Raw genomic sequence first — 11,468 nt, forward strand, 5'->3', positions numbered from 1 at the left:
TCTCTCTGCATTTTTGCACCTGATCCTCTGTGTTGGGAAGCGTCTTTCTTGGCAGAAGTTGAGTTGGCAACATCATTGGGGAGTGCAGGCGTAGATGCTTAAATAATTAAACGTGCCTGGTTTTGCTGTGCTGCTGGTGGCTGGGAATATATTGGAGGTGCAGGGTGGCCTTTGAAGATTTCTTTAGTGAAGTAAACCAGGACCTTCCCCCTTGTTTGCCGCAGAAAGAAATTCAGGATTTAAAAAAACCCAAACAAACCCCGTCAACCCTCTGCTGCCAAAACTGTCATAACAGGCTAAAAATGCACACCTCCGTCTAGGAGCGGAGCAGCACGTGGACGCATTATGAGCGTCTGCCTGTTTGAGAAGTATCGCAGGAACATAAAGCAGACGGTTGAGGACAGCCGGTGTCTGCAGGTAGCTCTTAGGCAAGGCTGCAGCTGGGGGTGGTCCATGGAGACTGTGCTGGAGGTAGTGCCGTTGGTCACCATCAACGCCTAGGGACACCGGCTGTCAGCCGCTTTCCTGCCTGCCTGCGATGCCGCTGCCTGTCCCCTGCCTCCTTCAGCACGCTGGTGACTCCTGCTCTGTTAACGTCATGTCTCTTTTTCCGGAGCCTGCTTTCCTCCAAGGATTTGCCCTGAATCCGCAGGCTGTGTGTGTGTGCAGAGCATTGACTCCCTCCTTCAGGAGGATGAGTTTGGGAAAGCTTTTTTGCTCTTTCCTCGACCGTGGTTCTTGCACACCCACAGGGTTTAGCGAGTTTCGAGCGGCAGCGCTAAGGGAAGAAACGGCACAGATGCTGCGGTAGCAGCGTTCACGAAGGCGGGTGGTAAACCTGGTGGTAAGCACCTTTGGAAAAGGCTTTTGTTAAAAGTTACTCTGAGGGCTTGCACAGCCCTGCCTGCGTGGGGGGCATGTACAGCCAACCATGGAGCAATTTCCCCGCACCTCTGGAGCTCTGTGGCAGAGGCAGGAGGATGCTTTAGATGCAGACTTCTCCCTGGCGGGTACCCAGAAGCTATCAGCACAGGTTTGTGCCGTTCTTGAATAGACCAGCCCTTTCAGGGCTGCAGGCAGCACTGTAAATCACTCAAGTTAGGGTTTTGTGCCGGCTGGCTGCCGCCAGTTGCTCTCTGGGGGGCTGCAGGTGTTCCCAAGACAGGCTGCTCTCGTTTTTAAGCATTTCCTTGGGAAAAAGGGTAAAATGAGGGGTGACCCTGCAGGTCTGGGCCACCTTGAGGGGAGGCATTGGATATCTCTTGGGGCAGGCTGGCCATGGTTGAAACCCGCTGTCCCGATCCCACTGGTTTGAGGAACTCCATGGCAGGTGAAATTGGGACGAAATCCACTTGTGGCCACAGCATAAGGAGATTAAATGAAGCCCTGGCAGTTTGTGAAAAGACTAATCCAGCAGCTGGGAGCGATTCGGTGCCTGGGAGGAGCCCCCATAATTAAACCAGATGCACAGCAAGTGCTGTGGTGTGACCTCTGGGTTTTGTTGCCTGCCTTTGAAGACGCCTGCTAAGTTTTTCATGTTTAATTACGTGGTTAACATGCTAATCCTTTTTTATGAGCTCTGTGGGCACAGCACAAGTACCTCATCTGGAAACTGATTTCCCTTCTCCGTAGCGCTCTGCGCTGTGGGTTGGTGCTGCTAACTCCAGCTGGCTCAGCTTCGGGAGGGTTTGCCGCTTATGCTGTGGTAGAAGATGAAAAAACCCACTTCTTCCTTGCATCCTCCAGTGTAGGAAGACTCCCAGGACAGGCTGCTGCTCTAAAACACAATTGAGTCTTTCATTCCAGTTGCTTTCTTCTTGCACAGTCATGCTTATTTACTGTGATTTAAGCCCTTTGAAGTATCCAAGGCAAGGAGCAAATCTCCACGCCTGTTTCCAGACAAGCGGCTTTGTCCTTGAGCAGTACTTTGGTCCTTCAACAGGCAGGCTTGGCCTTTCCCTGCCAGGCTCTCACACAGCTCTCAGCTTTTTCTCAGATGCGGTGTTTCTCTGGGGCTCAAGCTCGTTCCTTGGGGCCAGCACTTTTGGTGCCCATGGGGATTGTGCGGACATTGGTGGTGGGGTGAGGTGTTGCTGACCGTGCTCTTGCTGATTCTTCTCCTGGCTGATCCTGGTTGTGGTGCAGCATTGCCCTCAACTTGGGTAATGCAGGATTTTCTCCTATCATTGAGGCACTTGTTGTTTGGATAATCTACTTCAAATCTGCTTATTTATCACCAGTAGACTAGTCTGGGATTCCTCCCTCATTGGGCCATGAACAGTCATGTTCTACCGCATTCCTATGGATGCAGCATCGTCCCCTTCAGGTTTAGGCAATGAGCAGCTCCTGGCTGCCAAGCACGGAGGGGCGAGCGAGGCAGAGCAAAGAGGATTTCTGCAGGCTTGTCTTCACTCCTCTGACCTTCAAGATATGCTGTGGTCTGTCCTCTACAGCAGTGTAAGGACACTGCTGAGTTGGTGATGGGCACTGCTATCAGAGCCTCTTGTGATGCAGATATGAAGCTGCTGTGCCACCACCAAATGTCATGAGGCTACTTAATCATCTGGGCAGGCTGAAGGTTTTCAGGAGGCTGGTGCTGGGGCAGACGGCTTTCCTCTGCCTGTTTTCCAGCTGCGCCTGGCTAGCATCTTGCTAGGGAAGGAGACTGAAACATGTCCCTCGAGGACTTCAACAAATCTTGTGGGGTCTCTGTCATCTTCTGGGGACTCCCTTCCTCATCTCTCCCCTTCTGGGTCCTGCAGACTCCCCTGCGTGAAATGGGTCCGCTTCGCTCCAGTGGTTTGCTGGGGAGATGGAGGACCACAGCCATTTCGGGGAAGGAGAACGTTATTGTGCCTCTGGACCTTAATCCCGCAGAGGGAGGGGACCAGGACAAGAAATACTTCTGCTCTGGGAAGGGCAAAAGGAGGGAGCCTGGGTGGTACAGAGCAGGCTGAGCCGCACACAGGTGGTTCCATCCTTTCCTGTGGATCCTGTGGTAGCCTGGACACGGATGAGGTGCTCTTTAGTCTCATGCAGAACTGCAGCATTGCCGTGGCATCACTGTATAATCCACTCCCACCAGGAGAGGGGAAGGCTGCATGCTGCAGAGTGGGCACACAACCAGCAAGGGACTTCCCAGGAGAAGCAGCACCGGTGTTTCCCATCCCCTCAGGAGCTGTGAGGGTAGAGAGAAAAAATGAGCGAAGATGCTGGCTTCTTGCCCTGCCTGGCACACAGCTAGGATGCAGGCGAGAGCCAGGAGATACCTGGTGAGCAAAGCAGCTCTAGACACCTCTGGGCACACATTTTCTGAGTGCAGGAGGAGATGGAAGTGCATCTCACGTGGGTCTTGCCCACATATACCCGTGTGTGCGAGGCTGTGTCCCTGCTAGGTTCATTTTCTTTCTGCCCTGGTTCTCCTCGGAGCTGGGAAGTGAAACTCCCTGGCAGCTAAACTGGGACACGGCAGCCTCCTTTCCTTGTTTACAAGGAGCGAAAGGAAACTGGGAAACGTCAGGCCTATCAGCTATTTTTGTGACAGCCTTTGAAAAGCATTTCCTTCAAATGGAGCGTCATCTTCTCTCTTTTAAACGCACTCATCAAAGCATTGGAGGCCGGGGGAAAGTTGTGCTTGGGAGAGAATAAACAGCAGCGTGGGAGTAACAGAGAAACGGCGAGGTGGGGACTGGAAAGGGGGTGGGGAGGGAAAAATAAGGTTTCAGTTTCAAAAGTAAATGTGGGAATTGAAAGGTCCACCTGGCTGGTGGGGACTGGGGAGTGGGCAGGGATGGAGAAGGATGTTCAGGGGAGCAGTGGGGGGAATAAAGAGGGTTTACTGTATGCAGCACAGGGCAATGATTTAGCAGGGACTGTAGATTTCCCTCCCAGCAGCAGGAAGATGTCCCCAGCATCACATGGGGTGAGGTGATGCCACTAGGGGTGACATGGGTCACCCTCTCCTCCAGCCTGGCCAGGCTGGAGGATAAGCAAGGAAACAGCAAGGAAATGAGAAATTGTAAACCTCTCCCCGTTCCTCAGGAGCTGGGAGGATGGGGGGGAAGGTTGATGTGATTTGCAGTCCCCTTCTGCCTGTGCCCCATCTCCAGTGCGTGGGAAGGGCACTGGCTCTGGTGGGCTTGCTGAGAGCCCGGGTGGTTTCTCTCTATTCAGTTTGCCCTGCCAGCAGAAGTTATGTGCCTGCGGTTATTGGGTTAGCCACTCTAAACCGCGTTTGGCTATGAGGGACTTATTGGGTTGCTTTTGTTTGTTTTTCTTAAATCAAATCAGTCCAGCAGCCCTGGGTAAAAGCAGAGCTCAGAGGAACCCCAGTGTAGGAATGCAGGGAGTGGGACTCTTCTCTTTCTTGTATCTTGATTCATGTGAGCTCTGGCCGCTTAATTGTGCTCCCTCTCTCTCTCTCTAAATTTTCTTTGATGGCTCTGGTAGTGCATTGTGGAGCCCACCCTCCCTCCTGCAGGAAGGAGATTATCATAATACTGCTTGTAAATCAATTTTTTTTTTCCCCTCTCCGCACTGACGAGAATGTAACTCGCTCTTAATCACTCTGCCTTGCCTGCACAACATTATGGTACGGGTGTATATGTATTTATTTCTCCTTGCCTGGCCAGGGAAAGGGGAGGCAGAGGGTGCGGAGAGTTTGCAGAGATGCTGGAGGCCACCTTAGGGCTTTCCCCCAGCAGACGATGGAGAGGCCAGAGCAGGACTGTGCTTTCCTCCCCGGCTGCTCTCCTCCTCCCTTTCACGTCCCGGTGCAGAAAAGAAAAGAACAAAACCAGTTGCTTCCTGTGTGAGGGAGTGGGATTTCCCTGCAAAGAGCTGTCTGGGGCTCATGCTTTTGCGGCCGAAAGCAGATGGGAAGCGAGCTCGGCTGCAGGGTTCTCCATGCCCACTGGCTTACGCAGCACCTCCATGTACCCCTGCAGCGCTGGGTGGGATGACTCAGGCTGCCGTGGGGCTCGCTGCCCTCAAGAGCTTCCCTTGGGTCTGCCCGTCTTCCTCCAGCGCATCCCTCAGGTTTTGTCGATGCTGCAGCCGTGCCACACTCGCGTCGAGACCGCCACACCTCACCTGAGCACGGCCTGCGGTGGGAGCAAGGATCACCCTGTCTGCAAGTGCTCAACAGCAAGAAAAACAAGAATAAAAGAAAGAAAAAGGGAGGGTGGGAGCTTTCCCTCCAGGCATAGCGGAGCATCAGTGGTGGAGGGTCAGTGTGCAGTCAAGAGCAATCCTAATTTCCTCTCTGTTTATCCATGTGCCTGACTGTAATCGGATGTGAGAAGGCAGCTGCCTGAGAGCTGCTGGGCAGCCCCAATTCCTGGTGCGGGAGGTCCCACTGGTGGCTGCTGGAGATGCCTTCGCTCCAGGGGTCGTGAAGGCAGAGCAGCCTCAAGTTGCTGGCCACTGCCAAGGTCTTAGCCATAACCCAGCTCCTGCTAATGAGAAATGTGCCAACTGTGCCCGTATCCCACTCGTGTGATGCTTTTCTAACACCTTCCAGGTTACTGGGAAGAAAGACAGCCGGAGGCTCCTCTCCCGGGAGCCTAGATGGGAAGAAATCCTCCTGCCCAGACACCAGCACTGCACGAGTCTCCTGGCTTTCTCAGGAACAGCTAGAGCGTAACATGGGGGTGATGAGAGATGGGGGTGTGCCTCTGCCTCCGCTCCTCAGCAGGAGTGAGGGTGGCAGCACGGGTGCCTGCTCTGTTGCCGTTGAAATCCATGTGGTCTTTGCCTCTCAAATAGCAAAATCTGGCCGCTGCTGAGTGCCACCGAGCCATGGGGCATGGCCTTCTTGGAAATTCAGTGCTCTCACCTCTCTGTGGGACCCCGTCTTACCAAGAACCTGTGTTTGCTCCCTTTCCCTGTATGCCCACAGCTGGGCTGCTCTTCCTATGCCTCAGTTTCCCTCGATAGGTAAAAAAATTAACGCGGAACATCTCAGGGAGCCTTTGAAAGTCATGGATGAAAGCCCCTGCTGAAAGAGCAGGGCTGCATCTCTTCTTTCTCCTTGCGCCTGTGCTGGATGCCCTCGGAGCTCTGCCTCCACGTGCTTCCCACAGCACTGCAGCAGCGTTTGCTCAGGAAGGCACAGCTCTGGGCACAGCGGCTGCTGCTCGAGCAGTGCTTTGAGGTACCCCGGGACCGCAAAAGTGCACGGGGGATTAATGGAGAGCTGCGTGTAGCTAAAGGCAGAGAGCAGACTCGAAATAGTCAAATCTTATAAGCCTGGGGGAAACATCTTCCCTCTCTGCATCATCTGGCTCCTTTCATTTCTCCGTCAGAGCACTAAGTTTGCTGGGGGGCACCTGGGGGCATCTCCCCGTGCTGTGCTTTAACAGAGTGGCACTGTGAGCTGCCGTGGGCTGGGGAGGTGGTGGGATGCTTTGATTCACCATCCAGCCTGCAGAAGAGATGAATTCAGTGATGGAGCGTTAGGAAGTAGGTAGCTGGCAGGTAAATGTTCCTCCTTGGGGGTGTCTGGCCTCTCGGAGGTCTCCCCAGCCAAAATGGGAAAGGGAAGCTGCCCCATTTTGGGCTGTGGTGGGTGGATGGGCTCCGGTGAGAGCCCTGGCACTCAGGCAAACGTGTGGGACGGCTCAGCTTCACTCACCCCACTCCTGCCCCACAATGCCCCCTCGCCCACTGCCCTTCTCTGCTGGGGGACCGCAGTCCCCATCCTCGCACCAGGTCGTTGCAGCAGCCCTGCTCAAAGGGAAGGACTATGCTGCACGCCGCGATGTCCGCTCAGGTTTTGTACGCCAAATTCTCTGGCCTGTGACCCAGCCAGGTGTCAGCCTGGGATCACAGGCAGGATTTCTGCTGGAAGAGCTGAAATGAAGCCTGCACTGGGGCCATCAGTGGGGCTGGCAGCAGGCTGGGGCTGCCTGCTCCTTCCCCCCCCCCCCCGCCTCCAGCCTTGAAAGAGAGGCACAGAGCTGCCCGTAGCACACAGAGCCCCTGTCCCATCTCATCCACCCTCCATCCAGCTCTGGAGGGGATGCTGGAGGGGCAGGGGGATGCTAAGGAGGGGGACCAGCAGCCCTGGCCCAGGAGATGCTGCCAGCAAAGGGTGTTAAGCCCCTGCAGAAATTTCCTCTGCAATACAGATTTTTTCAGAATGGCATTAGAGCTGTGAAGGAATTACCGAGGAAAGGCCATGGGGGGAAGCGGGGAGGGGGGGAGTGCTTGGCAGCTCCATCGCGGGGCTTAACTCACTGTAACGTGATCCTAGGATTCCTGTTTCAGCAAAACCGGGTCCCCAGCGGAAGGCATCGCTGTTTAATCCAGCTGAAACGAAGCCTTTGCAATTAGCCGGCTGGTTTGGCAAACTCTTGCGGTGATTCAGCAGCTGGCTGGAAGGTGGCACTTCTCCCGCCATGCTCCTCTGGGTGGTTATCTGTAAATACTGTGATTTCTTCCTCGCTGCTGAGGATGTTTCTTTCGTCTCTCGTTTGGCCCGTTAGAAAATGGGCTTGCGGTTCCTCCATGGAGTATTATTTTTCAGATAGCCTTGCTAGCACTGTAAAAAACCTTTCTGGGCCAGGTTTCCAAGTCCTGCAGAGCCTTGGCTCCAAGGACACAGTCCTCCAAGCGAGGGCTCTCTAGCTCCATCCTCCTGCGGGATGGAGGGAGCAGGTCTGGGGTGAGGTCCCGGGGCAGGGGGAAGGCGTCAGCCCCACGCAGGTCCTGCGGCGGTGGTGGTGAGCTGCGTTGTGGCTGCTTGAAGCACGCCGGGCATGCATGCTCGTTCCAGCAAGGGTGGTGGGCTGGGGTTGGACATGAGCATGGGACAGAGGATGGTCCCTAACTGGTGACGGAGGTTACAGGTACCTGCCTGGCCCAGAGGCTTTGGGGAAGCTGTTGGTTTAGAGATGAGCGTGGTTCTTCTTCTGTTCTCAGTTGATGGAGATTGTTTCTCCTCCAGCTTTGCAAGAGCCCCGTGTGTTCCCCCACCCTCAGGGCAAGGAAAGGAAGGAGCTCGCTGGACCCCAAGGGCACAGTCCCATGCCCAGGATGGGCGCCTTTGGTCCAGGCTCCTGTGTATCCCACAACCTGAAAGCTGCAGCCATGCTAATTAAGTTGATTGAATCTGCGGCCCCTCAGCAGCCTTTTTTTTGGGGGGGGAAGGTGGTGTCGGCCGCAGAAAGCAGTTGCGCTGCCCCAGCCCAACCTGCCTCCCCTTGCCCTGCGCTTTGCCTTCGGGCTTATGCTTGTTGCGGCCGGGGGCTTGGCTGCTGAGGGTGTGCACGACGTCCCTGCTTCTGCCTTCCCTGGTATTTTTGGAGGGGCAGGGGCTGGGCCAGGAGGGGATAAAGGCAGCAGCTCCCTCCTGCTCAACCCGGTGCCCTCCTGGGAGGGGCGAAGCTGGGTCTGGGTGCCTTGCGGGAAGGAGGGGGGGGTCAGCCTTGTCCCCCTTCAGCCGACCCCTCTGCTTTCTTGCAGCTCACCCTACAGAGCACCAAGTCCCGTGTGGCCTTCTTCGAGGAGCTCTAGGAAGCGACCAGCCGCTCCGCACCGCTGCTGCCTGCCGGCCGGCTCCCCCACAAGCCAGAATCTCTCCCCTAAGACCGGCGTACCCCAACCGGGGCCGGGGAGCCGGGCATCGCCCCCCAGTCCCCGCTGGGTGCTACCAGCCTCTGCACGCCGATGGACTCGGGGCTCGGCCGCCCACAGACTGTGTGATGTTTTCTAGCTTAGTGTCCATTTATCCTCCTCCGTGTCTCTCTTTTTACCTTTTTTCCCCCACCCAGCCTTTTTGTTATTTTTCTAGCATAGATTTTTGGCTCAGCCCTCCAGGCTTTCCCCCTGGTGCTGGGGTCAGGGCTGCGGCCGTGCCCCCCAGCCTGGCAGCCGGTGGAGGAGCGTGCCGAAGGGTCTCCCTTGGCGAGGATGCCATCCCTCCGGGCTGCCTTCTTCTGCCGGCAGCGGCTGTGCCAGCCCTGGAGCCCCGTGCCGGTGGTGCCTGGAGCTCCATTAGGAACACAGAGCATGTTCTAGTAGAGTGCTGTAAATCAGGGGCCGTCGCGCCGGCTCTCCCAGCGCCCAGCAGAGGTGGGAGGCAGGCGGGCAGGGAGCAGGATTAGAGCAGCTGCAGGGACCTCGGTCTATGGGGATTAGGGCTACTGCTTCTCTGGGGAGAGGAGGCAGAGGCAGGAGGTGGGGAGGAAGGTCTCCTCCTCCTCCTCCTCCTTCTCTCTGCAAGGGATAAGGAGCAGGAGAACAGCTAGTGCCAGCCAAATGAAACCTTTTTTTTCCTGCAAACTGTGACAAACCTGAGCAGCTTGAGGCCAGGGGGTCTCTGGGGACTCAGGGCCAGGCTTTTGCTGGGTGCTCAGCTCCAGCACCCTGTAACGCGGTATGCGGCCCCCCCCCCAGCTCCTCTGAGCCTCCCCGGGCTGAGCTGGGGGGGCTGCCTGTGTCCTGGCAGGGGAACACTGGGGCTGCCTGCTCCTGCCTGTCCCTAAGCAGGTGCCTTTACTCACAGCTCTGACCCCCCAGCAGCGGCCACGGGGAGAACGGGGATGCCCTGACCTTTCCTTTGTGTCTCCGTCCCAAATCCTGCCCTCTGTTCAATGGGGGGAAACCTCCCTTCCAGCTGCAATTTACCCTTTCACGGAGCTGGTGCTGCCCCCGGCATCCCCCGCATCCCCTTGGGACCCCCAATTCCTCCATCCCACAACCTTACCTGACCTACAGCCACACCGGAGTCAGCCGGAGGGTCAGCCCCGGGGCTTGGCATGTAGTAGATCGCATCCTGAACCCTTTTTATTTAAAACCGCGCTGCCTCGGATCAACTCCCCGCACGTGGCTGCGATTCGAATGGCTGTGGCCTGGCACAGCCGCTTTCCCATTCCCCTGGACTGTTGTACTCGGAAGAAATAACGTTTTTCTCCTTTGTTTTAATAAAAATTCAAAGCACTAGGAGGGGGAGCTGGGACTTGTTTGGTCTTTCTTCTTTGGGAAAAACGTTGCGAAGCCCTTCGCTGCCGCAGTTAACGGCAGGAGGAGGTTTTAATGGAAAGCACGGCTGCGGCTCTGGGATCCCTCCGGCAGCTCCCTGCGGGGCCGGGATGGCTCCCCCCTCCTCATCGCTCCGGGCGTCCCACTGTCCCCGGTCCTTCGGGACCCTCCATCCCCTCTTGCAGCAGGGTGCCCTTCTCCCTCCCAGGGTTTGGGGTGCCCTGGGGGGGGCGGGTGAGCCCCGTGTTTGCCGTCCCTGGGGCTCTGCCTGACGCTGCCTGATCTCAGCCTGCCTGGAATAAATAAACGATACGCTGCATTGACCTCAATTTTTTAATTAATTACAGATGAAACCCCGTTGGTGACACGGGGACTCAGCTGAGCTGCTGGCCCCGAGTCGGGGCTGCTGGTGCGGCTTCACCAAACCACCGTCTGTGCCAAACACTTGGGCAAGACCTGACCCCGGGGGGGCTGCTCCCGGCCCCCCCGGCCCCGCTGCGACTTGATGCACTCAGTGATGGATGCACTTGTTCATCTTCTCACCGGCAGCAAAACCCCGGGAGATTAAACGGAGCTTGTGGCAAGGGCTCTGGTCCCCTCCGAGAATTGTGGTGGGCTGGGGGGGGATGTGGGTATTTTTTCCTTTTTTTTGTTGTTTTAAGCAGGGCTGATGGAGGTGGGATAGGTTTTTTTTTTGGGAAAGGGGTGCTGATGCGGAATCTGGGGAGATTCAGGGGCTGCTGGGAGGCGGTGGGCGAGGGAAGCGGAGGGTGACCTGATTTCCCACGTGTGGGACAGGAGGGCTGCCCACAGCCACCGGTGTCAGCCATGCAGCTGGTGCGCTGCCTGCGGGGAATGGGCAGAGCCCCCGGCTGGGGGATTTGGCCCCAAATTGAAGCCGAAAGGGCTTTTCCCAGCCCAGGCCGTGATGCTGGGGCCGGCACAGCAGCGCAGGGGGATGCACTGGGTGCTGGGTCTGGTGCAGGGGGGGTGTCTCCTTGTCCCCTCCAACGTGGGGGTTCCCCCGGTCGCTCACAGGGGCCATGCACACCGGGAGCCCTGCACGCTCACAGCATTGCACACTTGCAGCCTTGCACACTTGCAGCAGCATCGCACGTTCATGGCGTGGCGCACCTGCAGCCTTGTGTGCGTACAGGATTGCATGCTCACAGCATTGCAAGCCTGCAAACCCACGTGCTCACGGCCTTGCACACTTGCAGCCTCGTGTGCGCACAGGGTTGCATGATTCCAGCCTTGCGCCGTCCCAACATTGCATGCTTACAGCGTTGCACGCTTGCAGCACTGCATGGCTGCAGCCTTGCACACTTGCAGCCTCATGTGTGCACAGGATTGCATGATTCCAGCCTTGCGCAGTCCCAACATTGCATGCTTACAGCGTTGCACGCTTGCAGCACTGCATGGCTGCAGCCTTGCACACTTGCAGCCTTGCACACTTGCAGCCTCCCACGCTCCCAGCTTTGCAT

General features: G+C 56.8%; 1 protein-coding gene across 6 annotated transcripts in view; it reads left to right on the forward strand.

Annotated features, from left to right (window-relative positions):
* NF2 (NF2, moesin-ezrin-radixin like (MERLIN) tumor suppressor) overlaps window positions 1–9,954 on the forward strand; it is a 49,440-nt gene extending 39,486 nt beyond the window's left edge. For all 6 annotated transcript variants that reach the window (XM_069795379.1, XM_069795376.1, XM_069795380.1 and 3 more), the window contains one exon: window positions 8,467–9,954. Coding sequence is in view for 3 of the 6 variants with exons in the window: in XM_069795376.1 (XP_069651477.1) it covers window positions 8,467–8,517 (51 nt within the window). In the remaining 3 variants the exon portion in view is untranslated. The remainder of the gene's footprint in view (window positions 1–8,466) is intronic.
* Window positions 9,955–11,468: the final 1,514 nt, after the last annotated feature.

This window comes from Haliaeetus albicilla, chromosome 10 (assembly GCF_947461875.1).
Source record: "Haliaeetus albicilla chromosome 10, bHalAlb1.1, whole genome shotgun sequence".
NCBI lineage: Eukaryota > Metazoa > Chordata > Aves > Accipitriformes > Accipitridae > Haliaeetus > Haliaeetus albicilla.